Raw genomic sequence first — 25,248 nt, 5'->3', positions numbered from 1 at the left:
TTTCTCTATGACCTGTTCTTCGGGACCTTGATCCGTGGATCCCCAGCTTTTAAGTGACTCTAATCTTTACCGAGTGAATGACCCTGATCGATCGATCGTGTGTGAGCCATCGACATGACGACGACCAAGATGACCGTTCTCCCGAGTTGCCCAACTTTTGCTAATCCTCGTAGTTGCAGGCGATCGCGCGGCACATCACGTGACCTTCGGGCGCTCTCCCGAAAGAGGCGAAAGCGTGTTTCATGTCGTCAACCTCATACGGCTCGATCCCGCAACCTGTCTCACGTTGGTCCAGTCTTATATCTCGACAATAGAGGAAATATCCACAAGAACCGTTCTACTTCATCACTGAACATGGTAGAGCCCATTCTTGACGATCTCATCCCCTCGAATTCTTATCGATGGACGGAGCCTCCTGCCGCTTAATCCCTTCCCCCACGCCGCTGTTTCACTGCGGCGTCCAGTTCGATCACATCTTCATGGAAACATCATTTGATATAAGCCGTATGTCATTTCGACTAAGGGAAAAGCGCATCAGTGCAGGTGAGGTCGCACATAACGGATCAATTTGACGCAAAACTCGCAGCGACATAGCAAGCCGATTTCGCTCAGGCGTATTCGATGCTGTCGAACGGTTCAACTTGTTTCTTTGTGGTTGAAACCTCTTAGAGTAGCCGATCACGATTTTTCATCTGTATCTGGCCAACTTAAGTAGCTGAATTAGTGCTGAACTACGTATCTCACTGCTTTGCTGAATGGCAATTGCGCTGTGCTCGGATCATATTTTGGAATGGATACAACCCATGTCCCATGTGCCCTTTCGGCAATTCTCCCGAGGTCCTGATAAGCATGATGTCTTGGATTAAAGAGGTTCGCTACGAGCAGGGCGACCCATAGTTTGAAGTTGATGCCAAGATTGGCAGCTTCTAGACCGACAAGTGAATCACATAGCGACACAAAACGCTTTTCAGCTCGGCCGGTCTAGATGCTGTCGCGCTTCAAATTATCAATGAAAAATTATCGAATGATTATATCATCCAGAATCAGATGGGTGATTAATACGTCTGGCCGTTACAGTCTAAGAAGAACACCTGAAATCGAAATCTGATTATAGGTGTCGCTACACAGGAACATTGAAGATATGAGTGCCAGCAAGGCACACAGCTAATCAGAGCCTTCCCCGTGATAACCTGGGTTCTTGTATCGAGCGAGTGCTCTTTTCCTCGCCTTAGCGTGATCGACAATCGGGGCTGGATAATTGAGCTTTGCAAACTCTTTCGAGCTAAGCTTTTCGTAAGGGTTATGAACGGCTACAAGATGCGGGACTAATTAGTCATGACGTGACAGTAAGTCGGTACCAATTGCACTTGCCTTTGTCCGGTAGCGAGGCCAGCTCTGGAACCCAATATCTTATATAAGCGCCATCCGGACTAGCAGTTTCTGATTGCGAAGTCGGGTTGAAGATCCGAAATGCTGGTTGAGGATCGGTCCCGGTGGATGCAGTCCACTGCCATCCGCCATTGTTGGCAGCAAGATCTCCGTCCTGCTCATATCAGGTCATAAGCTAAAGGGAGAACATTGCATGAACAAGGGTGCGACTGACCATGAATTGTTGCATGAAATACTGTTCTCCCAAGTGCCAATCGATCATCAAATCTTTGACCTGTAGAGATGCACAGAAAGGACACAACGTAAGTCTTATGTACATGGCAAAAAAGCATCGTCGATAACTAACCAGGAACGATGCGCAAATCATGCGAGATCGGTCTAGCAGCGAACGTGCATACTGTCAGTGACGATTGTGTTAACTTAGATAAGGAACTCACTATGCATCCATCCCATGAGAGCGCACTGCCTCATGGCAGCATCGACGATCGGATAGCCTGTGCGACCTTCTTTCCAAGCGTTGAACTTCTCCTCATCTACTTCCCACTGGACTTCGGCAAACTTCTCCTGGAAAGGTCGCCCCATGCTGACTCGGGGAAAGGCTGCTGTCACCTGTCGAATCTCAGAGCCATCGGCGCGATGTCATACCTCACCTTGAAATCAAGACAAGCTTACGTGATTGTAAAAGTCCCTCCAGGCACATTCCATGACCCAGGTTCCAGGTCCACTATCGCGCCCACTTTCAAGCTTGTTGCCGAGGAGCTTTTTGACTTTATTGAGAATGGTTCGGATAGAAATCACTCCGGAAGCTAAGTACGGCGAAAGTCGGCTTGACGTGTTGGAATCTGCCGAGTTTCGACTCGATGCATAATCACGAAGTCTAGTCGGCGATGCCGTTTTGCCCTTGAGGCTAAGCTTCGCGTTGCCCTTCGTCGGCTCGTCTTCTATCAATTGTACGTCGTCATCGGGCTCGAGATCGATGCTCATCTCTTGACCCATCGTTCTGGGGTCGACCAGTCCCAAATCGGCCTTTCTAGCGGAGCAGTATAGAAATCGATTGAGAACCTATTAAGCCAATATTGCATTAGCGAACAGCTTTCTCCTCGCCTATACACTGAAACCTACCTGTACTGCTACCTCATTGCCCTCTGGCCAAACCACCTTCATAAGGTCACGATCGCGGCATTCAAAACCCTCCAGACATTCAGGCACCTCCCCGTCAAAGAGCTTGCCATATATGGGATGTGAACGAAGGCCATCCTCGTTGCCCTCCGGATCCGCGGCCTCATAAAGATGCTCCTCGTGCGCTTCCAAGAAAGCCTGCCACTTTCTCTGCCATGGGGAGAAGACTCCGTAAGGCTTGCCCTGTCCGGTCTTGAAAGTTCCCGGAGGTACGGCGAGTCTGTCATGCACGAACATCGCACGGACGTTTTGTTTTGCGCCATACTCTAACACCTCGATGTCCCTTCTTAGCTCGTCCACTTCGTATTCCATGTTTGCAAAGATATGTGTCGCTTTCATGGACGGCAGGATCTCATCAATGATTTTCTCAGGGAGTCTAAAGCGGTTACCAGCATGTGTGATTACATGCAGGGGGATGTTTTTCTCCTGAAGCTTGACCTGTCAAGGGGAACGTTACTTGGCATACTGCTTACGAATTGTACCAGCTGTATACTGACTTTGATGTTGCGAAGGTTTCTCAACCGGAAATCGATCGACCGGGCACTGCGATCGTGAGCCTTGTAGTCACCAGGTACGAGGACAAAAAGGACGATCAAGGGAAGCGAGTTCTGCTGAGCAAATTCCGAAGCCAGAGCTAAAGCCCGGTTGTCCTTGACTGCGAGATAAACGTTTGCTATGAGTAACAATCGAGTGCGATCTCAGCTTATGTACACTAACCTCTGACGTCCTCCATTCGCATCCAGTATACCACTGATTCGCCTCTTTCCACGCCATCGGACCCAGCCTTCTTGAAGACGATCGGGTTGAAATCCGGCTTCTTTCCCTTTACAGGAGTGCCTGGCTTGCACCTGCTCGTGAGAGCAGGTCCGTCGGCTTTGTACCCCCAGATCTTCTCCTGGGCAGCGAGCAGCTTGTCAAGAGGCGGTTCGCGGTCAACCCGGGCGGCATTTACAGCGTGGGCTATCTTTTGATGGACCTCGTAGGCAGCTTTGTGACGTTTGCCTCGGTCTCCTGCAGCTCCTCCTTCGTCAGGGCTCGGTGCCCGTTTCTTCCCCTTGCCCGCGTCTGTCCCGCTGACGTCGTTCCCGCTCTCCTGTTTCGACGTTGACTCCTTCTTGTCTCGCTTGACATGAGACATACTAGCGTTTCCGGTCTCTTCCTGTTGACCCGGAGATGGAATATCGCCCTGCACATCCCTTTCGGCCGCTCGATGATCGGGATCGTCGATATCGACGTCGTCCTTAGTCGGGGCATAGTTGCTAGTGCTATCTTTGGCTCTTTTGTCATGGTTGGTCTCATCCACTTTCATGTCCTGCTCGATCTCCTTTCCTCGCTGTACTTCCTCAACCTTAGGGTTGTCCTGGACCTCGTCATTACTCTCGTGTGCTTGCTCAATCTTCTCGCCGTACACGCTCTGGAGGTATGTGGAAGGTAACCTTAGTAGCTCCAGATCGGATTTGATGGATGACTCTTTGCCTGCAAACTTTCCCTGGTTACCGTTGGCTTTTGCAGCCGCAACGGCTGGAGTAAGCTTGGAGTTGTTCTTTGGTTTCACAGGCTTCGAGGGTGAAGGCGGGTTGCTCGAAAGCTTTAGCCCTCGACCGAGGGTTGTTTGAGGCATAGCTGATTGCGTGCGACCGGAATGAGATAGAGCGTTTTTGTAAAGGATGCGTCCTCCGCCGCGATAAAGATACATGCACCTCCTTATTGACGAATGAATAATGATGAATAGCTTTGACCCTTGGGAACGGGGACAAGGCTTCAAGGAAATGTCGCTGTGCAGACCGAGAGAGAGCCAGGTTTGATGAATTTGATGATGATGATCGACGTCATGAGTTCCGCTTGCGGCCGATCGATCGATTGTTCGGAAGCAGAATTTGCATCCGGATAAAAGGTTCAAATTGTCAACAACCGTAAGGTTCGTCTTCAAGCAGAGGTCGTAAATCGTAAAGGCGGTATCGTTATAATAATCAGAAGTTTGACAGCCGTACAACAGATAACGTATGATGACAGGCGACTCCCAGCGTCAAGGCATATGTGGATTCGTGCCGATCACCCTAGACCTTTTTCCTCTTGGTAGCCTTCTCTCCCAGTGCCGCTTCCTCTGCACTTCGCTTATGCTTCTTCTCCTTCTTCTTTGGCGAAGCCGACGTTGTCGTATCCTCAGCTTTTACGTCTGCGATCATCGCGTTCGTCCTCTCTTTAGCCTGCTCTGCGGTCTGCTTTTGGCTCTCCTTGTCCCGTTTGGCCTGCCTCTTTGCTTCCTTTTCGGCCCGCTTTTGCTCTTTGCGATGGCTCCTCAGATCCTCGTCCTCAATATCTGGCATTGTAGCAGCCTGCACTGAAGGCTGGGCTTCATGAACTGCCTGATCGACATGCGCAGCATTGGCAATGTCCGCACCCATTATTGATACCCGGCTGTCCTTCTGCTTCATTTTTTTCGGCTTTTCAGCTGTGACAAGGGTTTCCCCGCGGGATGGCAGGCGAGCAGAGTTAGTCGAAGATGATGGCCGGGAAGCGAGGTCGTTGGCGAGTTGTGTTCCTGGAGCCGGCGGGATTGGTCGATAGACAGCGGTAGTGCTAGATGTTGCAGCTTCGGTAGTTACGAGCGATCCGGTCAAGGACAGCATCTGGTTGGACGTTTGCATACTATGGTTTGCCCAGATTAGCAACCGAGACCTAGCAGGTGAATATCGATCATCCCACTCACCCCGTCACCACGAATGCAACCTCTTCCTTGTCGGCACCGACAATCTTATTCGTCCGCTTGTCCCTCCATCGGCCACTTAATTGGGCTACACCCTCCGCCTCAAAGTCCGCGTCTTCAATCTCGGCAGCTTCTTCAAAGCTATATCGGTCCTGAGGTATGTTTTCAAGGGGGATCGAAACATTGAATGTCTTATAGAGGATGAGGGAAATATGAGATGGGGAGGACAAGGAATGAATTCCGTCTGATTTCAAGAATTTGTCAGCTTGTAAGCTCGACCGCGAGCCGGGAAAGGGTGATGCGTAAACTTACATAGCTTCATTCCGACTTTAGGTGCCCACACGACAGCGTCGAACCAGATGTCGCAGATGGCAAAGGGACAGTCGTTGACGATTTTTGCCGTTGTGTCGTCGAACTCGATATTTGAGTATGCCAACAACACGGCGTCAAGAGCGGAAGAGTAGCTGAAGACGGGCGATTCGTAAGAATCACCTAGAGGCTTCTTGTAGCTTTGCCCAGAGCTCACCGCATCACCAAGCTGTCCAACATCTCTTCGGCTCCTCTTCGCAGGTCACTGGCGAAGGCGGGCGGTATGCTCATGCGAATCTTGCTAGTGATGGACAAGAATGGCGAATCATTTTGAACAGGAGCTGAAGGACCAGCCTGAACGGCCTTGACTTTCCCCTTGTCTTTGCTCTTGTGCTTGTGGGATTTGTCTTTTTCGGACCGGTGCTTTTTGCTGCCACTCTTGGCCAGGGAGGACATTGTGCTGGACGTTATGGAAGTGCTGTAAGGCAGTTTGTAGACCATCATCGAGGCGTTCAAAGTGATCTAATCTCTGCCAAGGTCTCCCATCTAGCTTTGATAATTTGGGAAGCGCGGATGCGCTTTCTCGTGGCATTCGGGACCGCGCGAGGCCGCTCGTTGGTATTTCGCTCTGGCATAATGACAGGGTCGACATGCGACATGAGCCTGTTCGTGCTGGCTATCGTAAAAGAAAAGAGAGTCTGGCGGCTGGATGTACGTGAAGAACCGGGTGGCAGTCTTTGATAGCTGGAATTTACCAGTCGTCCCCACCCCCTCCATCAGTCTTCTTGCCTCCAGCCAAGACCTGATTCTCGTAAAATTCGGAAACCTATGACCACAAACAGTTTCAGCGGACGGACGCCTGGAACGAAGGGAATGTCCATTAACCTGTTCAGCGCTGGTGATATCGTCGGCGTCCTTGTCGTCTCGAAGTCTGATGAAACGAGGGAATCGAAGACTGATTCCTTTCTCGCCCTGAAGACCTTGGGCCGCCTTGTAGATGCTGCAAAGCGCAAAGACGAATTGGACTTATTACTATAGCAATGAACGTAACAGACAGAAGACTCACGGGCTCAGACTGAGATCGGCACACAAAACTTCCATGACGACCTTGGGTTCGAACCATACATCGGGAGGCTTCGAGGGATCCGCCAGAACGTCTCCCCTCTTCACAGTCAGTTCGAGGGGCTTCAAGAGATCGTATAGCTCCACGAGTTGTTGTTCCGAGAATCCCGTACCGATCTTCGTTGCGGTCTGTCAGTGCCCGATAGGTGAGCGGGGATGTCCTAAGCGCGATCGACAGCTCGGCTCACCTGCCACTGCTCAGAGTCCTCGTCGAAGCAGGCCAACAGCAAGGCCCCATAGACGTTCGTTCGTTTACCCTTGCCGTAATATCCCCCAACTACACATAGATCCATGCTGTCTCCGACACCGCTAAGATAATCCTTCTTGAGCTATATCGATCAAAAGCGATCAGTGGAATCTCCTTCGACGACGGGCGGCATGACCCACCTTCAACCAATTGATCGACCTTCGACTCGGTTCGTAGGTAGAATCACCCGTAGTCAATCTCTTGACCATCAATCCTTCACATCCGTCCTTGATGCTTTCGTCCAGGAATTCGGCGATCTGATCGCTCGAGTTTCCATCGGAGCTCTTCGCGAAGCCAAACTCTCCTTCAACGAGCTTGAAGTGCTTTTGCAAAAGCGCCCGTCGATCCTTCAATTCCTTCGTCAACAGAGACTGCGAATGGGCCGAACGTTAAACAGAGCGACAGAAACAGCTTCTTAACTTTGCCTTCCCACTCACTTCGCCGTTCAAGTACAGCAAATCGAAAGCAAAAACGTGCACCCTGACAGTGATGTCTTCGGTCCTGACGTCTTTCCTCTTGCGTCGACTCAAGTCTTGGAAGGGAAGCAATTTCTTGGTTTGCAAATCGTATGCCACGGCCTCGCTGTCGATTACGAAAGATTTAACTTCTGGTCCCACCCACTGTGAACAGGTCGACACAGGCGTGAGCGCTATCACTAACAGGTGCTCGAACAGCTAGACTCGCCTTCGGTACCGACTCGATCAAATCAGGATATTTTGCGCTCATATTCTCACTGTTCCGACTGAACACCACGATTTCCCCGTTCTCCAGCAGGTGGACCTGATTGACGAAATGAAGGAAAAGACCTGTTAGCGCATTCGCTGCTATATACTCAAGCGCTTCTTACCTGGGCTCTCTCTCCGTCGTACTTGTATTCACAGGTGAACTCCTTGCCCTCGAACCGATCCAGAACCTCTCCAATGGCCTTGGTCGGCTTAGCCAGCATTGGTTTCAGCGGTACGCCTGGAAGGGAAGTAGGTTGAATGAGTCGTGCGCAAAGAAAAGTCATAAGGAGGACTCACCAGGAGTCAGTTTGCATGCAGCTCGCAAGCCGTCGACACCGTGAGCGAGCAAGGCGGGCACAATTATATCGTAGTTTGGCAATTCGCTGCCATCGACACGCCCATCAGCCATATCTTCAGGTTCTAATGTGAACTGAGCATACCTGTAAACCTGTTTGACGATCTCATTCCCTCTCGCCAGCTTCTCTGCGAGATCTGACTGGGAGACGTTCTTTTTCATCTTGCCAAACTCTTTCAGAACAATCGCATGCGCCAGAGCAGTGACCAGAGTCTTCTCTGCCAAGCCGATTCGAAGTTTGCCTTCTAGTGATCGGATGATAAAACGAGTTTCTGATCCCTGACATGAGGTGAGGATCTTCTGGATGAACCCAACTTTCCGATTTTGCGACTATGAGCGGTACATGATCAGTGTGGGTCTGCAAATATTGTGCCTCGAGATCCTACTTGAGCTCCAGTCGTTTTGGCGATATCTTCCAGCGTCTTGAACACGAAAGCAACTGTGAGCGGTTTGGGTTTTGCTAGCGTCATCTGTCTTCCTTTAGATTGCTACAATATCCTTCCGTCAATACGGGGCCAGAATACCGCCCGTCCACTAGCGAAACTCACTTCTGCCACTAAACCCAGGTCTCCCACTTTCAACAGGTCGGCTTTGATATCGGCCGGCTTCCTTCCGGTACTCTGCGCAATGGCTTTGATGATTAACGATTCTCCGATTCCTAGTTCAATACCCATGTAATCCGGACAAAGCTAATGAGGGAGTCATCAGCATTTCGCAACATCCGCTGGTGATGGTCTCAACAACGTACGCGATTGATGCACAAGTACACGACACGTTTCAGATCTTCTCCATTCTGACCAGGATTCATAGCAACTTTGAGCAGGAATTGAGTGAGGTAATTCGAGATGAGAAGTCGTTTGGTGGTTTGGTCAATCTGATCAAAGCAATCGGTCAAAGCCGAGTATGGCACTCTGATCGGACAAAAATGATTAGTCTGTCCGGCTCGCAAGTTGCTTGAAACAGACTTACGGAGCGCCTTCCTTCCACTGAGATGCATCTTTTGTCACGCTGTCCAACGTCCCCGCATATGTCGAAGCCAGCTTCATAGCAGCCTCATTCATCTCCTTCTTGTCGGCCTCTTCTTTCTGATCATCATCTTCGCCTTCATCGGCATCTCCTGGAGAATCCATGTTGACGTCCTCGTCCAAGTTATGTGTCTCTTCTTCTTCTTCGTCATCATCCGGGTCGATCTTCGCTTTGCCCTTTCCCTTATTGGTCGGTTTTCCGGCAATGGAGGGTGGCTTCGCCTTGCTGTTTGTGGCAACAGCAGAAGTCGGGGGTGGAGAGTTCTTCTTGGATCTCTTCGCAATCTCTGCCGAGGACGATCCGCCAGAATCGGCTGTTCCGGAAGCCGGAGCTGGCTTGATGTCCTTGAGCTGTTCTGCAGCGATGTCTTGTAGATCCTGTGCCATCTCCTCGATCGTCTCGCCCACTCCGATCCTGGCCTTCTTCTGTTCGGGCTCTTTGGACGTCTTGGAAGAGCCGGCCGTCTGCTCGCCCTCTTCGTCCTCGGACGTAACGATATGACGCTTTTTGATCAACGAAGCTGATTGTAAGAAGCGAAGTATCGAAATGAGCCTTGTTGACACGGTAATATCCCGAGTTCCATTCGATCACTCACGCTTCTTATCGCTCGACGAATCTGACTTGACCTTGCTAGTACTCGAACTCCCCGATGCCTCCTCCTTCTTGGCGGGCTTGGGTGCCCACATGCTCTTGAGATCTGCTTGTTGTTTCGGAGGAGCGGGGGTGCCCTTCGGCAGCTCGAAAAACTTGCCCAGCGTGGATTGTTTGCCCATGGTTGGAAAGTTGATTCCGATATGCTGATGCAATGATTTTCGAACTTTGAGCTACCTACTAGCTACTAGCGGACAAAATCTCGTGCAGAGACACTTGAATTGTACGATTGTACGACAGATCGTCCGACGTCCGATCAGCTCGATCCCATTCCGACCGCGTCATTAAGGCGCGTCGCGTCACACCCTCGACCCCAGGCTGCAGAAGGTGGGGGCATCAGAATTTTGAGCATTTGGATCGTAGCAGCATGGTCATAACGGTAATGCTCAAGGTATTCAGGCAGAATCTCTAGGTACGTGTCGGTGCACTTGTACTCATGTAGAGCTTGTACGTATATCAGAGCCGATCAATCCGTCTTGATGCCAGTCGGAGCGCCTCGAAATTGTTCCTCCCTGATCAAGGCAACTCCATCCTTTCCCTCCATCTGCTTTCCCTTCCATTCCTTGTAGACCCGATCACACTCTCCCACGAATCCGTCTCCTCCATCTGGACCCCTGGCATACCGATCCCAATCCTTGACTCGCTCCAACCCTACGTACGCTTTCCCGGTACGCCAACACTGCGAAAGGTAGACGGCCGGAGCTCGACCGGCGCCTTCTTTGCCCAAAAGGGGCGTCGAGTCTGTTTCTTCGTGAGAAACTTCCGCTCCTTCACGAGCATCCTTGACAATGGGGCAGACTGGATCCAGCGTCGAATCAGGCGTAAGGGTCAAGTATGTCAACCCCAACGCAGAATTGTCGGTCGAAATAACGTGTGCTCTTGAACCGGACAAACGGGCCTGGAGAACGACGAGGATTGCAATGTCCAGTCAGCTTCTAATACTCTTCTGAAGGACGTCCCAAGGTGCACTTACAAAATGCAGCGTAATCACCATGAGCCATTCCATGAAGAAAGGAAGCCATTGAGCGAACATGCCCGTGTGCACGACTCCTGGGTCCAGCCTCAAGACCCTGACCTTTCTCTCTCCCACATCCTCATCGGAGTTCTGGTCAACCTGGGGCAATGCCTCGGTTTGGCTAAATTCGGCATCCAGGTGGGAAGTCACGATACTCCCCATGTATTTGCTGGCTCCGTAACTCTCCTCCAACTGAATGAGCTGTTTGTCGCTCGACGGCGGTTGAGGGAGGAAGCTAGCTTTCCCTTGCGATGACGTGACGTAAATAATACGAGGCGATAGAGGAAGGTTTACGGGCGATTTGGCCATGTGAGATCGAAGCTCTTTGGCCTGATGAGTACATCCATCAGTCCTAGTCAAAACTGATCCTACCGGAACGATACGGCTTACCAGGATATAAGTCGACAGGACGTTCACCCCCCAGACCCCGCCTCGTAGACCGTCTCCGCTCTTCCTTCCGATCTCTTGCAGGATGAATTGAGGCTCCAATACGGTGCCTACAGGGTCTACCATCAATTGACGCATAGCTCCCGCCCAGTCGAGGCCCAAGAAAGCACCAATCCCAGCGTTGAGCACGAGTGTGGTGAGATGTGGATAACTAAGAGAGCAGGCGATCAAGTACCGCTCACGAGATAATGCAGCTAACGAGTGTACTTACTTGTCTCGGATCCTTGATGCAAAATCCAGTACTCCACCTTGACCCCCCACACGGTCGACGTCCAGCTCTTCGAAGACGATCTCCAGCCCTTCCAGCCATCCTTTCCTCTCTTCGGCACCTCGCATCTTCCTGCCGATCAGTCCCAGCTCATGTTGCTTCTTCAACTGCTTGATGGCCACCTCGGCTCTTTGTCTCGATCGACAGGCTAGAATCAAGGTCAATGTGGGTGGAGGCTGAGTGTTGACGAAGTTCGACAGAGAAGCGTCCTTTAGAGCAAGTCGTCGAGGGGAATGACCCGGTTCGAGCGGTAGTTCGAGGGCATCCGGTGGGGGAGCAGTCGGAGCCGTAGAGAGCTGCCTGAGGATCCTGTGACAGTAGCCTAGTCCTAGTCCACTGAGTTAGGAAGCACAATAAGGACGTGTATCGGAATCGACTCTGGTGCTTCAAATGACACCACAGTACCTACGCATTCGCACCGGTGACCGCGATGATGATCCTGTTGCTGTCACGCCGTGAAGAAGACATCCTGACCGTTGATGAAGATGTACGATTGCACGTTGCTCAAGTGAGTCTGATTGATGCAGGACAATGCGAGGGACTACAAATGATGCTATGACGGCAGCTCAGAAGATCAGAAGAGTTGATTGCGTTTGATGGAATTGATGGCAGGTTCTGAGGTACCTCGAATTTGTTGACAATGTGGGTGGGATGCCGGCATCGATGAGCTCCGGCCTTCGTTGGTGATTAGCAGGCCCAGGACATCTCCTACTGCGAGAGCGAGAGTGACGGCCCCAAACTAAACAGACTCGTACTTGATAGCTCCGTAGACGACGGTGTGTTGAGGGTGCTAGCGCCATGATACGATGTGACGGTTTCACGATTGCCCGGAGGGTGAGACGAGCTTGAACGTCCGGAAGAGATGACGTCGGCGAGCGGCGAGCTGGTGGAGCAGCTCAGCAGCGCCCGCGCGCCCGATCGATGAAGCGATTCAGCATCTATATCGATCGGCGTCGAAATCCGCGATTGCATTCACCAATGCTCACAAGCCCACAATCGTTAAAGCTCACAATCGTTATCACGTTATCACGTTATCACGAGTACATCCTCGTGTGTCGTATCCTCCTCACGGCCCACTTAGCACTCAGTCAATCATCGCTGACATACGGCCTTCACACCTACACCTCACGCAAGTCTACCACGATGTCGCCACCGACATCCCCTTCCTCGTCGTCGCCGACAACTCAATCTAAGAAACCTCTGACAGCACGTCAGACCCGCAAGCTCGACCCGAGTACCTCCAGTAAACCTTGCGATCGGTGCCAGACCCTCTCAGACGTGCTCATCCGTTGCCAAACCCGGGCATTCGATGGCAGTGTCGACTTCAACGCAGCTGATGGCGATGGAAAGTGGTATCTACTCTGCCCCGGCGGCTGCTGGATGAAGGCAAGCGGTGGAGTGGTCGATGGCTCGGATGAAGCGAGGACTCTTGGCTACAGATTCGGGGGGGTCTGGAAAAACAAGAAGGGGGCTGTCAGCGGGAAAAAACCCAAGGGCAAGTATAACCGTCCGAAGAAGGGCAGTGAAGCGGGAGTGAGCGAGGACGAGCAGGAGTCCAATCCAGGCGAAGGGCGATGCGACCGGAGAGCTCCCACGGACGAGGAATAAGATGACGTAGCGGGACAAAGACTTGCTTCTCAAGAAAGTTGGTCAAATCGATTCTCGCTTCCCGAATCGGACCAGCGGCGCCTCACGCAAACGGACAGATCTGCTCGCGCTCGCCCCAAACCATCCTTTGCAAAATATCGAATTCATGACGGTGTTATAGATGCGCGCGACAGGTGGATAGACATATGCGCGTTATAGGCAAGATAGCCGACAAGTTGTACAGAATCGGTGACTATCGTGTGCTGTATGTAGATTCCTGATTTCTGCTCGTCCCCTCGCGCTCGTTGTGGCGATCTTCCAGGTCGTTCAACCCGTGCGAAGAGACTTCGAGCTGTCCTGGGTGAATTGCCGATCTCGGGGGTTTCGGGGCGGTTTTCCAATAAACGGGCACTTGTTAATTGTACACCAGACGCACGAAGGCAGCCTAAGCCTTCCAAACTCAGGCCGGGCCAGATACTCCACAATATCTCGCGACCGCCACTTGAAAACCCAATACATCATCCGAATTGTACACCTCCTCGATGAGCGATACATGGCTGCCTTTTAGCTCCAGTCGATCATACACTTTCTCTTGTCGCTAGCGATTTGAGACGTCTCGTCCCTCGATCGCTTCGACGTCACCCCACTAAAGGTTTGTGTCAGCGAGGTCCGGTCGATCACTCCTCTCTCGAGCCAGGACGTACATAGAGTTCCTCCCGTATAGCAGCTTCGTCGTAGGTCGGACCCGCCGGACCGGAATGCTCACCGCCCTTGAGGTCTCCCGTCCGGTGGCCCACGCGGCGAGGGGTATTGCATATTGACGATAAAGTTTGCGCTCCAGGCGGTTGGGTTGTTGCATGTCGGTGATGAACCGCTCGTGAAATCGAACGATGAAATAAAGACGTGCAGCGAAGTGTTCGATCCATGGCGTAGGCTCGATATCGCAGCCCAACATGTCCAAAGGGGTCAGGCCTGGTCTTCGTTTTCGGCGGCTGCCGTCTTTTTCGGGATACGCTCTTGCCTGTTTCCTTGCCATCTTAACGCTGCGTAAAATAAGAGGGGCAATCAAGTGGAAGGAATAGCAATTTTCGATATTATATGCCCCCAAGGCGGCATTCTACTATAGAATCTACGAAGCACACGGCACAACAAGTCGAAAGCGAGCGGTAAAACAAGACGAAACCTTCGTACATCTCTCGGTCGAGACGGTTCGTCAATCACAATCCTGCGACGGGGGGCATCCTGCGATTGGCAATCTAGAGCTCGGCCTTGACGGACTGGGAAGCTCGAGCAGACTCCTTGGCCAAAGACGCAGAGTAAGAGCTGGCGCTCTTGCTGGCGCTGGCAGCCGAGGCAGAGGCGACCGAGCTAGCAGAGTAGGCCGAAGCGGAAGCGACCGAGCTGACGGAAGCAGCCGAGAGGCTGGCCTGTAGTTTGCAAGAGTAATGAGTGGATGATGATCAGGAATTTGCTTTGACTTCGATGTTCACGCCAAAGCTATCGACTTACCCTGTGGTAAGCGCTGCTCAAGCTAGCCGAGACGCTGCTGGCAGTCTTGGCGGCTTCCTTGGAAGCGCTGACGGCCGAGACGGACAAGCTGGAAGAGACGCTCGAGGCCGACTTGGATGCCGAGACGGCGTAGGCGGAAGCCGACTTGGAAGCCTCGGAAGCGACGCTGGCGGCGGACGAGCTCATGTAGACGGCAGCGGACGAGGCCGACTTGGAGGCGACGCTAGCGGCAGAGCTGGCACTGGGGCTTCCGGATTTGGAAGCGATGACGCTGGCCTTGCTGGCCTCGACCGAGAGGCTCGACGAAACCGAAGCGGCGGCGGACGAAGCGCTGGCAGAGGCGGAAGAAGCCGAGTTGCTGGCGATTTCAAGATGAGGTTCTGGATCAGTAACAAGTCGAAGGTATCGATCAATGTTGGCTCTGAGACTCACATGGCAGAGTGAGAGAGGGCAGCGGCCGAGTTGACGGCGTTGGCACCGAGGCTGCTAGCGCTGGCACTAGCAACCGAAACGAGAGAAGAGGCCGAAGCCGAGGCGGAGGCATAGTTCTTTTCCAACTGCTGCTCGAGCGAGAGCTTGCTACCGGTCAAGATCTGAAACAACGACTTGCGAAGTCAGCAACGACGAAGTTGAATAGGCGAGGTTTCTCGGAAAGACTCACCTCGAGAACTGAGCTAAGCTTGTCCTCGGCGTAGTCGACTCCACCACCGATAGCCTCCCTGATCTTGGCAAGAATGGACTCGACTCGGGAACCGGCCTGCACGTAACGGACTAGATAGACAGGGTGTTGGATTAGCCTTCGAAAGTCGCTCCAATGCGCAAATCGGGCTTGACTCACTCCTGACTTCGTGAACGAGCGAAGGTCGGGTAGCGTACTTGGTGTCGTCAACTCCCTACGAAAGCGACATCGATTAGCTACACGCCCATCCATAACACGCAATCTGCCATACTCACGTGGTCACGCAAGTAAGCCCTCAACCTCGCATCGGGCCAAGCCAAGTAAGGCGCCGACGTCGAAGCCTGGTACTTGTCGCCGATCAACTTGATCATGTCGTCCCTCTGTGCGGCATAGTCGGACTTGACGAGCCCGTGCTGGACCAAATAGTCCCTGAGCTCCGAATCGTGCCATCCGGAAAAGACGGTCGACTTGGCCTTGTGGTAGTTGTCGGTCAAGAGAGACTCGTACTTTTCACGCTTGAGGTCGGCGGCCGAGTTGGAGCTGCGAGGGCGGAAAGGTCGGTCAGCACTCGTGCTAGTTATTGCGATCAAAGTTCACACGCTCTCGACTCACATGATACCCTCAGAGACCAACCAGTCCCTCATCTGGAAGTCGGTCCACGAGCTCCAGACCTTGTCCTTGGCCTCCCAGTAGTTGTTCTTCATCAACATGAGCATGCCCTCTCGGTCGGTAGGAGGCTGGAGGACACCGTGGTTGACCAACCATCCCTTGAGGTAGTTGTCAGACCATCCGTGGTAGACAGGGTCGTTCAAGTACTTGTGGTAGACGTTGGACATTTTTTGAAGCAAGAAGTTTCGAGGGTGGGTCGACTTGGCCTCGATGACGTTCTTCTCCTCGAGGTAGTTTCTAGGAAGAGTACAATCGGGAAGATTAGCCATGCTTTCCACGCACTTGCGTTGATGTCGCTTCGGCGGCGGTCGACTTACCTGATCTGGTTGTCGTCCCAAGTACTCCAGACGTAGTCCCGGCTAATGTCCAAAGTCTGCTGGGCCTTGGCGCTGGCGTACGATCCCAAAGAGCTGACGCTGGCACTGGCACCGCTGGCAGCGCTGTTGGCACTGGCGACGGCCTCGTTGTAGAGCGAGGTGGCGGAAGCCTGGACGTCACCGGTAGCCGAGTGGAAGACGGAAGAAGCCGAAGCGCTAGCCTGAGCGGTGGGATGACCGTACATGGCGGTCGAGACGGCAGAAGCCCTGCGAGTTGAAGGAAATAAAGGGGATAATCAGTAGCTGAATAGGCTAGCGCTCCTTGAGGGTAACGACGGCTTACTTCTGCTTGGCGGCGATCCTCAACTCTTCAACGGTCCCCTTGGGGCTGACGACACCCTGCTCCAACAAGAACTCCCTCAACTGGGACTCTGTCCATCCATCGACCGCCTTGTCCGAGTAGGCCTCGTAGTAAGCCTGACCGGCACCGACGGCCCTGGCACCCTTCTTGGCGACGGCATCGAAGTTGTCCTGGACGACTCGGAGAAGGTCCTCGGTACCGGCGGGCACGTGGATCTTGTGTTCAGACAACCAAACCTTGGCCTGCTCGACCGACCACGTTGATGGATCAGCTACGAAAAGGGAGGACGTGTCAGTTGAGGGTCACCCAGGTTATCTTTTCGAGCATCGTCAAAAGCTTGCGCCATGACAGAGCAACTCGTACTCACTGGCAGAAGGCTCCTTGCCAAAGATCTTTGCGTTGGCACCCTGTCCAGCGACAGCGGAAGCGACCAAGACGGCGGCAACGTTGAGCTTCATATTGGTTTTTTTCCGTTGAGTTGTTTGTGGTGGTTTGGTGGGATGCGATGAGGGGAGATGGGACTCTCTTTTCTTTGTGTTCGTGATAAGACGGTTATGAGAAGGGGGGGGGGGGAATTGGCGACGAGGGAATGGATATATGATGATGACGATGATTGCAATGAGGATGACAAGGTCGAGGTTCGTTATAAGAGAGAGAGAGAAGGGCAGAGGGGGGGGAGGGGGACAGCGTGCAGCGAGTGGGAATGACGAGGACGAGTACGACGAGTACCGTGATCACGAAACGCCACGACGGCCAAGACGAGGTGACGTCATTTCTGTTTGAACCCATGACGACGCGTTCCGGCCCCTCCCTCCCTCCCTCCCCCTTCGACTGCGCCTCATCACCGCTGACATGAATAGCAATGATAGATCGATCAATCAACATGCAGCTCGCTACACGATAGGAATTATTCAAAGGACAAAACAAGGTATAACCTTAGTGGTACAACGAAAACGAAGATGAATAGAAACCCGCCAAGGGTGACACAGAAAAGGTGGATTGGAAAGATCGAAGTCTGGTCTCCTTCTTGTCTTGCTTTCTACGACCCGTTCCCATTCGCCCCGCCCGCCCTCGTCGTCCCCCTCGCCCGCCTCCCCCACCCTCTTATACTCGCGAGATCTCCCTCCCTCTCCATCTCGTTACAACTGACCAACCCCTTGAGTTCGTCCAAGCTTTTTCCCGGTGCCCAGCCCGTCACCTTGGCGTAGCCTGTCATGGCAGGTCCCACCCGGATAGTGGTATTATTCGGTCCAGTCGATTTCCCTCCGTTACCCGATCGGTCGACGCCTAGACCTCCTCCGGAGTTGCTACCACTACCGCCCATCGAGCCGTCCTTGCCGTTCGCGTTCGACCTCGTATCGTCCGCAAAAGGTGTCCCAGCTCCTCCCATCCCGTCCCCAAGCAAGGCGGCGACGGCGTTATTGGCGGTCCCTCGTCCGGCTCGTCGTGCCGTCTTGCCCGCCCCGACCCCAGCAGGCAGATTGGGTGCGGGTAATACCGCCAGACTGTAGGGTAATGGGGAGATGATGTTCTCCGTTGACATGCCCGTCGTCGTCATCGGTAACAAGGTCGCCAACAAGGCGTCTGCACTGGCCACGGTGGAAGCCAAGGTATTATTCGTCGTCGCCGTCGGATGGTCCTGCTTGGTTCCCGTTGCTGGTGCAGTGGCTGGATTCGGTGTCGCTCTTGTCGAGTGTGGTGGTGAATGTCCGTACATCTGTCGTTTCTGCGTCCGTGCGTTCCGACTAGGTCGAGGTCGGATCTGAGCCTCTAGCAAAGTCTCTATAGCGAACACGATCGGCAAGAATCAGTCAATGACGTTCTCGTCTGCTAGCTTTTCAAACGGACTGCAAGGACTCACCAGCCACAACATCCCCCACGCTCTCCTTGTCTTCCCTGATCTTTCTCCTCCGCTCTTCCACCCCGTCCAACAACCTCTGCCTGACGAGATCGCGACCCTTTTTGAAATCGTCCTCGATCTTTTGCCGTTCAAGGGAATACAGGTGATGTAGCGAGTCGTTCCTACTTGTACACGCGGTCGGAGGAGGAAAACAGGTTATGGCTCGGTCAGCCCCGACCCTCGTTTCGATACGCAGCTTAGAAGCGATTTTGTTACTTACCGGTACTCCCAGTGCATATCGATCCCACTTAATAAAGCATCTCTTTCGAGGTTCAAAAGGTACATCGGGATGTCGAGTGGTCGGCAGGTGGATGGGTCTTTGGAGAGGTTCTGATTACGCTGGGTTAGGTCTTTATAGAGTTCTTCGTAGATTCTGAGAAGGTGCAGCGGTGGATGCGTCAGCAACATAATAGCAATGCATACGGGACCATTGTGATGTAGAAGCTGCCAACGGTTTAGTCTGGGACAAGAGCCTGTCCGCAGATCCGTTCCCCGTGAAACCCACACAAACGACCCGTCCCCCTACGACTTACTGATCTCGACTGGCGACCTTTTCCATATGGTGCCTCTCCACCCTCTCGATGACCTCCCTTCGCTTCTTGTCTCGCTTGGATTCTTGAGGACCCATCGTTATGCTAGAGCTCGTTGATGGGCCGGCGATGGGGTGGATGAGAGGGATCTGATGGTGATGTTGACGGGACATGGCCCGATCCGTTGACGAGTTGGGATGCCGGGGCAAGATTTCGTAGGCTCGAATTGGCGATTCCCAGCAGCAGCCTATGACGAGTCTGCACGTAGCTTGGACCGGTCGAGTGTGTGTGTGTGTGGTGTCTATGAGAGTACTCGGCCCATCCTATCAGCTCCCCCCCTTGATGCTCTGTCCCACCTCGAGGTCGAGGTTGTCGCCGGTTCTGCACCCCCCGCTCCTCTCTTTTGCTTCCGCCAACCCTATCCATCCTACCTTTTCACGTGATCGAGATAATTTCTGGTCACCCCTCTCCTCCCGGCTCGCTGCTCGAGGTATATAACCAACCCAACCTCGAACCTACATCTATCTCCCCGACACCCGCACGTCCTTTTCTTTTCTCTTCATACTGCCGAAAGGCACGTGCGGCGGGGGTCGTATTTACTTAGTTTCCCTTTGTTGCTCCGGCCACGACTCTCTTCTGCCACAGATCGACCCTAGAGTCTTTCAACCCGAAGAGCCACTGGTCGTCGAGCGTCAAACGACCCCTCGAAGGAGTCTGACGAATCGACGGGAGGGGCATTTCCTCTTCTTTCGATCTCGTCGGGTGGGAACGTCTCAGTACTCGTTCCTCAGTTTGCCCGTTCTCCATTAGGGAGGACAATCGCTTTTGATAGAGCGGTCTGGTTCTGGGGAGGGTCGGTGGTTCATACATTCTCTTTGCGATACTCGAACGGTTTGTATGTTGAGAGCTTTCGTCGTATTACAATCGTTATCATGCTGCATCTCCGTCGCATTCACTGGTATAATCATTCAGAGGTACACGTTAACGCCTGTTCGAGAGGTACACTCTGACGCGTTACCAGGCTCCTTCCGCCGTCTCCACACCTTCTAAACCCGTGTTCGAGGAATTCACTGGGTCATTTCCAACCTTGTTGGCGATCTCGGAAGGGTCCGGTTTCCGGTATTCCACCTTGTCCACCTTGACTTCCCCATCGACGAGTTGGTAGACATAAGTCACGACCACGGGACCCTGAATGTCCAGCAAAGCGAAAGATGGGGTAGCCTCGCTATGTATCCCGGTGGAGTAAAGGAGCAAGGCGGCATGACTGATAAGCTGTTGTCACCGATAACCGCCCTTTCAGTCACTCACCCAGGCCACAAACCACTCCAAGCACCTGTTGCCGAACCAGGGTTGACGTAGAATCTACCCTCATACTCGAATGCTTCGAATCTGCAGACATCTCTGTTCAGCGAACATCGCATTTCAAACGCCTCGAAGATGCGGTGCTCACCGATGGGTTCCTCCACTAATCAGAATATCCACGTCCATCTGCCTTGAAGTGGCCGCGAGAATGTCTACATCGCCTATTGGTATACATTGAGTTCCGGAGATGACTCCGAATTTCAGGGGTCCGTGATTAATGATGACGCTTTGGGGGAAATGGCCGGTCTACAAACAGAACAAATGGTATCATCAGCACTACAGTTCGTTTTATACTCAAAACGATTGAGACTGACCGAATCGAAATCCCCTTTTACGCTCAACACCTCCGGTGCTACTGTCCGTAGGTAATCGTACGTTTCCTTGTCGCAGATATTGCCGGTACACAGAATCTGCCCAATCTTCCCTGGTACCTGTCATACGTCGTGTGTGAGCTAGCATTTGAAGTGTATAACAGAGGCGGTAAGGACTCACTAGCAGCTTCTTGAACTTGGCAGGCAGATCATGAATCCGAGTAGGGATGTGGAGGTCTCCGATAATCAGCACGAGAACCATGTTGATGCGTGTAGAGCCAGGTCGCTGGACGTCTTGATAGAGGATGCCAAAGTCTTAGATGGTCGTTGAGCGCAGTCCAAGTTTATCTCGTTGACGACATACGAGAGCAAGACGGCCATTCCAATCGTGGTCGAGGATACACATCAGTGATCAGTCGACTGCGTGATGATGGCCGTGGCTACTCGAGTAGAACGGCAGGCGATGTCCGTATGCTTACGATAATATGCATCCGCGGATTCACCGGATCCAAATTACGACATCATCGATCGCCCGACACAGCAGCATCATCGATCATCTTTGGTGTCCAATTCCAGCAATCGTGTACCAGAGCCCGCGAGGTCGAAGGTGATCACCTACCCACAATATTTCATTATCTGAACACTCGGACTGGAATCAGTAGCAATCCGCCTCGGAATCAGACTAGCATCGAGTATAAATTGGTGATCTCGCGCAAGACTTCGTCGTGATGGCATGTAAGGGCGATGGTGAACCAGGATGAGCGTGTGAGATTACTCCGCTGACTCTGTCTTCCTGCAGTCTGCTTCACTTGTCAGTACTCCGTTCTCATGATCTCTTCCCGTTACTGACTCTACTGTGGTTTCCGGTACTAGTCGGCTGTCCTACCAAGGTATGTTTTGGAGCTTGCCTCGCCACAGCAACAGCGCCAAGACTTTCTCTCCCTGACTCGGTTCTTGTCATAATCCTGCAGGTCAAGCAGGAAAGCGAACCTGGCTTACAATGGATGTGCCCCAACTGTCATAACCGTATGTCGTCCCTGTAACCACTCGCTAGGAAGGACGGTGATGAACGAATGTCTGGATGGGTAGCGAGCGTCGTCCAAGCCAAGAGTTCGGATTGGTTCGAATTCTGCTTCGTCCCGCTCTTTCCCTACCACCGGAGCCACATTTGGATGTGCAACATTTGTCGTGGGTCATCTATCAATCTACAAGGAGATCGCTTGACTCTCTCTGCAGGAATCCGAAGCTGATGCGACTTGCTTGTGTTCTACAGGATTTCAGCAACCGCAAGGAAATGGCTGGGAACCTCAGAGAGCCCCAGAAGGTTACCAACGTCCCGGCCAGTAAGCCTGCCCCTGTGTCACACCAATCACAATTGCATTCGCTGACCAGTACCGCTCGCTCAGGTTTCAGCAACCCGGAGCCGGGTATCCACCGCAACAAGGAATGATGATGGGTCCTGGTGGAGGCCATCCTCAAGGAGGACCGCCGCCTCAAGGATATCCTATGAAGCATTGAGCACGTTTCCGGGGGAGATTTTTCTAAACACCAAGTAGCTTCTGAGAGAACGAACACGAAATAATAATTATACCGCGACGTGATTAAACCGATATCCGCGAATACAAGGGGCTCTCTCGACACAAAATTCTCGTCGTCGTTTTATGAGTAAGAGGTCTTTTGAGAGACAATGCAGCCACGTGGATGTGTAACAGAATCAAATCCCTATAAGGGTCGCCTGTCCGCCTCTTGTTCGAGGGTCGGTGCGGGACCAGTCTCGTCACCGGTCTGCTTTGCACCATCCGGCAGTGCGAAGATGTCCGAAAGGTGCGCAGTAGAGTGACGCTTGACATGCGATGGTGCTGGACGACCTCCGGTAGGTGTCCTGATCGAGCGATGATGACCGCCATGCTTCTTTTTTCGCGATCGTCGGGATCCTTCTTCGGGGATAGCGGTCTGAGGAGTCACTTCAATGCTCGGGGAGACGTATTCGATCTCCTTTCGATCGGGGTTCTTGCGGATCAAGAGGCGCGGACCTCTCATCGTCTTTCGAGGGGACGCGAGCCTTGCTTCGTCTCTAGGGATTTGCGTAGGAGTACTGGGGGCCTGCGAAGGTTTGATCGTAAAGTATGATGACCCCTCCTGAGTGATGGTCGATGCGGTGATGCAGACAGGCGGGGATGGCGTCTCTGTCACGATGCGTAGACCACTAGCCTCGATGGGTGGAGACTCCTGGTCGGCGAACCCCTCGAGTAAGCCTACGGAGACGAAGGACTCGTTTGAAATATGTCTCTGGTTTCCAGGACGACTGATCAAGGGGACGGAGCTGAGGCCGTCCAAGACAGATGTAAGAGGCGCGACGGTAGCGACATCTTGTTCCATCAAGGGTGACATCGTTGCTTCTGTGCCCGGACGCTGTTTCCCTGCCCTCACTATTGTGGCTGCGAGCGGGCTGTAGTAATACGATGGGATTAAGGTGGAAACCGTACTATATTGGCTAAGAGCGCTCAACACGGGACTTCCAGCGGGCTCAGGAGACGAGCCGCTGCCGTGAGAGGTGTCATCCGATGAGATCGTCAAGTCGATCGGAGGTTCTGACGTGACGGTGTAGGTCAAGCGGGGAATGTCATCGGATTGACTGACGATCGACCGGGTTTCATCCACGGTGGGCCGAGTGAGGAACCTGGGAGAGGCTCCTGTTTCGGAATGTCCCATCGAGCCGTACGGTTTCCCCGCCAAGAAAGACTCGCCATCGTCCACTCGAGGCTCGACTGAGTCCTTGCTTCTCTTGAGAAAGCGCTTCCACGGGGACGAGCGTTTCTTTGGTGAAGTGGGTTCTTCGTTTTGAGTGAAACGAATGCGCTTCCAGGTGCTGTCCGGCGTGGGAGCTTGGATGATGATTTTGGGTGGCTTGACAGAATCCGATCGCCGCAGGAACCGACAATGCTCCCCTGAGAGCCGAGCATAAGCTTGCATGGGATGATCGAGAGTAGCACTTGGAGTGGAACCCTCCGATCGATCCGAACGGCCCGTGTGGGAAGAGCAGGTGTCTTGCCATTTATATCTTAGAGAGTAAGGTTGATCTAAAGCTTGAAGTCCACCAAGCGGATTGCAATCCGTAGACCCGACGTATGATCGGTCGTTTCCATCGCAAGGCTTATAAGACATGCTTGGTGAGAGAGGAGGGACCCCTTGCCGCCTTCGCTTGTTCCTTCTGATTCGAAAGAATAGCCACAGGCCGGCACCGATAACGAGCAGCCCTGCCGGAAGGATCAAGTGAAGCGGGTTGAACGTGGTTGTAGGGGTCGCCGTGGCCGGAATGATAGTCGGGATATCGCTCGAAGCGGATTGCATCGCGGTGTTTAGCTCGATAGAAGACGGAGTGTTCACTTCGGTTGTCATGGCGAGCGATACTCGGGACGTGACTGAAATGTCGCTCGGAGTTGGATCCAGTACCGTGTTTAGCTCGATAGCTGGCGGCGTCACCAGCCCGGTCGTCATGGCGATTGCGTCCTGGGTCATGGCAACAGGAGCAGGTCCATAAACCGTACCAGAACCAAAGTTGGCGATGCTGATACTACTGGTCGCTACAGGATCGCCGAATGTCCGCGGAGTTGTGGTGAAAGTGTCCACGCTCGACCATGTGAAGCTGGCCCACTCCGGTAGGGAGGGTTCCGTCTGCTCGAGTAGGGTTGGCTCATGTTGCAGAGGACTGCCTTGCTCGGCCTGCGGAGTCGGAGCCGCGTTCACAGATGTAAGGAGGAGGTAGCTCATGCCGGCCACGATGAAAGCAGTCTCAAGCGTCGAGTTATTCCGCGAGATTTCTGGAGTTGAGACGGCAAGAGCATCAACGGGTAGTTTTTGGTGAGTAGCTGAATTGTTGAGGTGATGGTGCTTCGTGATCCGGACTGGATTTCCCAACATCCTCTTCGGTTGAGTTCGTGGTGGTCTCGTTTCCAATTCTCGACTTCGCATCATGGTTATACTGTACCTAAACGAGATCGGAATTTTGATCAAACGAACGGAAGCGGGTTCCTAATCTGGACCGAGACTCACGATTCCTGGGTATTGACTATAGCCTGTTCAGACCTTCTTGTCACATCGACCGTATGGCCACGATTTATCTGTTTGTTCGAGCAATAACAACACGATGAAGACGGGATGATGCGTTCGACCACCGGTTGAGGTGTGAATTCCCGTGGCGATAGCGAACGTTGCGCTTGTTGGTCCGCTGCCTCAATCGTTACATGCATCGTAATGGCACTTGTAAAGGTGTGATGGATCGTCTGATAAGCCTCTAGATTCCTAGTTGAGATGTGTGTTGCGATGGAGGATATCTTGACAATTATGAGAGAGGAAGGTAGCGAATATCGCGATGAGGGTTGAGAGATTGTCTGTTCGAAGGGTATCACTACTAATGCGAGGGTTTTCGACAAGCTGATGTAGGGAGTGTATTCAGCTCTTTGAAGAGGTTGAAGGGTATGGGAGACCGCGAGTTGTATGTGCGGTGTATGGTATGTGTAGTTGAACTGGCCGGGATGTCAACGATGTCTGGGACTCGCCCCGAGGCATTCCGAAGCGGACCA

At 52.9% G+C, this 25,248-nt stretch overlaps 10 protein-coding genes across 10 annotated transcripts; 2 read left to right on the top strand and 8 right to left on the bottom strand.

Annotated features, from left to right (window-relative positions):
• Positions 1–1,003: 1,003 nt before the first annotated feature.
• Positions 1,004–3,706, bottom strand: HD553DRAFT_292450 (FAD binding domain of DNA photolyase-domain-containing protein; the record flags this gene model as incomplete). The annotated part of the gene is made up of 10 exons (XM_046178407.1): positions 1,004–1,310; positions 1,372–1,543; positions 1,604–1,663; positions 1,736–1,767; positions 1,827–1,998; positions 2,062–2,451; positions 2,512–3,006; positions 3,066–3,223; positions 3,286–3,329; positions 3,450–3,706. 10 exons carry the CDS (start codon positions 3,704–3,706, stop codon positions 1,165–1,167), a joined length of 1,926 nt encoding a protein of 641 aa, XP_046039269.1. The 3' UTR covers positions 1,004–1,164.
• A 659-nt stretch (positions 3,707–4,365) lies between these two features.
• HD553DRAFT_305426 (uncharacterized protein) lies at positions 4,366–6,066 on the bottom strand. Its single transcript, XM_046179165.1, has 4 exons — positions 5,802–6,066; positions 5,588–5,739; positions 5,279–5,519; positions 4,366–5,217 (listed from the first exon to the last, which is right to left on the bottom strand). Exons 1-4 carry the CDS (start codon positions 6,038–6,040, stop codon positions 4,626–4,628), a joined length of 1,224 nt encoding a protein of 407 aa, XP_046039268.1. The 5' UTR covers positions 6,041–6,066; the 3' UTR covers positions 4,366–4,625.
• HD553DRAFT_305424 (putative DNA ligase) lies at positions 6,067–9,907 on the bottom strand. The gene is made up of 15 exons (XM_046179164.1): positions 9,655–9,907; positions 9,003–9,579; positions 8,782–8,944; positions 8,582–8,722; positions 8,420–8,521; positions 8,119–8,363; positions 7,976–8,061; positions 7,801–7,916; positions 7,638–7,733; positions 7,391–7,573; positions 7,094–7,324; positions 6,895–7,035; positions 6,651–6,835; positions 6,470–6,584; positions 6,067–6,410 (listed from the first exon to the last, which is right to left on the bottom strand). Exons 1-15 carry the CDS (start codon positions 9,830–9,832, stop codon positions 6,336–6,338), a joined length of 2,634 nt encoding a protein of 877 aa, XP_046039267.1. The 5' UTR covers positions 9,833–9,907; the 3' UTR covers positions 6,067–6,335.
• A 731-nt stretch (positions 9,908–10,638) lies between these two features.
• HD553DRAFT_267755 (uncharacterized protein) lies at positions 10,639–11,908 on the bottom strand (the record flags this gene model as incomplete). The annotated part of the gene is made up of 4 exons (XM_046177543.1): positions 10,639–11,055; positions 11,116–11,323; positions 11,384–11,776; positions 11,850–11,908. The coding sequence occupies 4 exons, from the start codon at positions 11,906–11,908 to the stop codon at positions 10,639–10,641; spliced, it is 1,077 nt and encodes a 358-aa protein (XP_046039266.1).
• A 523-nt stretch (positions 11,909–12,431) lies between these two features.
• Positions 12,432–13,279, top strand: HD553DRAFT_305418 (uncharacterized protein). Its single transcript, XM_046179163.1, has one exon. It carries the CDS (start codon positions 12,584–12,586, stop codon positions 13,046–13,048), a length of 465 nt encoding a protein of 154 aa, XP_046039265.1. The 5' UTR covers positions 12,432–12,583; the 3' UTR covers positions 13,049–13,279.
• An 806-nt stretch (positions 13,280–14,085) lies between these two features.
• HD553DRAFT_305416 (uncharacterized protein) lies at positions 14,086–17,225 on the bottom strand. The gene is made up of 10 exons (XM_046179162.1): positions 16,930–17,225; positions 16,545–16,833; positions 16,202–16,468; positions 15,828–16,121; positions 15,491–15,755; positions 15,375–15,429; positions 15,198–15,307; positions 14,969–15,129; positions 14,537–14,894; positions 14,086–14,454 (listed from the first exon to the last, which is right to left on the bottom strand). The coding sequence occupies exons 1-10, from the start codon at positions 17,018–17,020 to the stop codon at positions 14,284–14,286; spliced, it is 2,061 nt and encodes a 686-aa protein (XP_046039264.1). The 5' UTR covers positions 17,021–17,225; the 3' UTR covers positions 14,086–14,283.
• A 376-nt stretch (positions 17,226–17,601) lies between these two features.
• Positions 17,602–19,321, bottom strand: HD553DRAFT_348001 (uncharacterized protein; the record flags this gene model as incomplete). Its single annotated transcript, XM_046183344.1, has 4 exons — positions 18,996–19,321; positions 18,683–18,835; positions 18,424–18,584; positions 17,602–18,344 (listed from the first exon to the last, which is right to left on the bottom strand). Exons 1-4 carry the CDS (start codon positions 19,163–19,165, stop codon positions 17,602–17,604), a joined length of 1,227 nt encoding a protein of 408 aa, XP_046039263.1. The 5' UTR covers positions 19,166–19,321.
• Positions 19,322–19,900: 579 nt separating this feature from the next.
• HD553DRAFT_305411 (putative retrograde transport, endosome to golgi-related protein) lies at positions 19,901–21,047 on the bottom strand. Its single transcript, XM_046179161.1, has 5 exons — positions 20,847–21,047; positions 20,669–20,785; positions 20,443–20,600; positions 20,301–20,381; positions 19,901–20,217 (listed from the first exon to the last, which is right to left on the bottom strand). Exons 1-5 carry the CDS (start codon positions 20,925–20,927, stop codon positions 20,007–20,009), a joined length of 648 nt encoding a protein of 215 aa, XP_046039262.1. The 5' UTR covers positions 20,928–21,047; the 3' UTR covers positions 19,901–20,006.
• A 346-nt stretch (positions 21,048–21,393) lies between these two features.
• HD553DRAFT_339430 (uncharacterized protein) lies at positions 21,394–22,183 on the top strand (the record flags this gene model as incomplete). The annotated part of the gene is made up of 7 exons (XM_046182442.1): positions 21,394–21,400; positions 21,465–21,476; positions 21,539–21,555; positions 21,637–21,691; positions 21,755–21,853; positions 21,939–22,008; positions 22,072–22,183. The coding sequence occupies 7 exons, from the start codon at positions 21,394–21,396 to the stop codon at positions 22,181–22,183; spliced, it is 372 nt and encodes a 123-aa protein (XP_046039261.1).
• A 68-nt stretch (positions 22,184–22,251) lies between these two features.
• Positions 22,252–25,191, bottom strand: HD553DRAFT_159352 (uncharacterized protein; the record flags this gene model as incomplete). The annotated part of the gene is made up of 2 exons (XM_046176813.1): positions 22,252–24,647; positions 24,719–25,191. Coding segments are annotated over 2 exons (2,733 nt in total), but the record flags the coding sequence as incomplete, so codon positions are not given.
• Positions 25,192–25,248: the final 57 nt, after the last annotated feature.

Source organism: Filobasidium floriforme (assembly GCF_021052385.1).
Source record: "Filobasidium floriforme strain CBS 6241 chromosome Unknown HD553scaffold_3, whole genome shotgun sequence".
Classification (NCBI taxonomy): Eukaryota; Fungi; Basidiomycota; class Tremellomycetes; order Filobasidiales; family Filobasidiaceae; genus Filobasidium; species Filobasidium floriforme.
Note: the sequence above shows the minus strand (reverse complement) of the source record. Positions and strands in the feature narration are given on the sequence as shown.

Excerpts from the sequence above, each read along its gene's own strand:
- HD553DRAFT_305418 (XM_046179163.1), top strand. The coding sequence starts at position 12,584 with ATGTCGCCACCGACATCCCCTTCCTCGTCGTCGCCGACAACTCAATCT.
- HD553DRAFT_305416 (XM_046179162.1), bottom strand. The coding sequence starts at position 17,020 with ATGAAGCTCAACGTTGCCGCCGTCTTGGTCGCTTCCGCTGTCGCTGGA. Across the intron at positions 15,130-15,197 it reads AGCTTAGCTCAGTTCTCGAG|ATCTTGACCGGTAGCAAGCT; the intron begins GTGAGTCTTTCC and ends TCGTTGTTTCAG. Across the intron at positions 14,895-14,968 it reads GCCCTCTCTCACTCTGCCAT|CAACTCGGCTTCTTCCGCCT; the intron begins GTGAGTCTCAGA and ends TGAAATCGCCAG.
- HD553DRAFT_305411 (XM_046179161.1), bottom strand. The coding sequence starts at position 20,927 with ATGGTTCTCGTGCTGATTATCGGAGACCTCCACATCCCTACTCGGATT. Across the intron at positions 20,601-20,668 it reads TAAAAGGGGATTTCGATTCG|ACCGGCCATTTCCCCCAAAG; the intron begins GTCAGTCTCAAT and ends TTCTGTTTGTAG. Across the intron at positions 20,218-20,300 it reads TGGAGTGGTTTGTGGCCTGG|CGAGGCTACCCCATCTTTCG; the intron begins GTGAGTGACTGA and ends CGGGATACATAG.
- HD553DRAFT_305424 (XM_046179164.1), bottom strand. The coding sequence starts at position 9,832 with ATGGGCAAACAATCCACGCTGGGCAAGTTTTTCGAGCTGCCGAAGGGC. Across the intron at positions 6,836-6,894 it reads AGGACTCTGAGCAGTGGCAG|ACCGCAACGAAGATCGGTAC; the intron begins GTGAGCCGAGCT and ends GGGCACTGACAG. Across the intron at positions 6,411-6,469 it reads ATATCACCAGCGCTGAACAG|GTTTCCGAATTTTACGAGAA; the intron begins GTTAATGGACAT and ends TTGTGGTCATAG.
- HD553DRAFT_305426 (XM_046179165.1), bottom strand. The coding sequence starts at position 6,040 with ATGTCCTCCCTGGCCAAGAGTGGCAGCAAAAAGCACCGGTCCGAAAAA. Across the intron at positions 5,740-5,801 it reads TTGGACAGCTTGGTGATGCG|CTACTCTTCCGCTCTTGACG; the intron begins GTGAGCTCTGGG and ends GCCCGTCTTCAG. Across the intron at positions 5,218-5,278 it reads GTTGCATTCGTGGTGACGGG|TATGCAAACGTCCAACCAGA; the intron begins GTGAGTGGGATG and ends GGCAAACCATAG.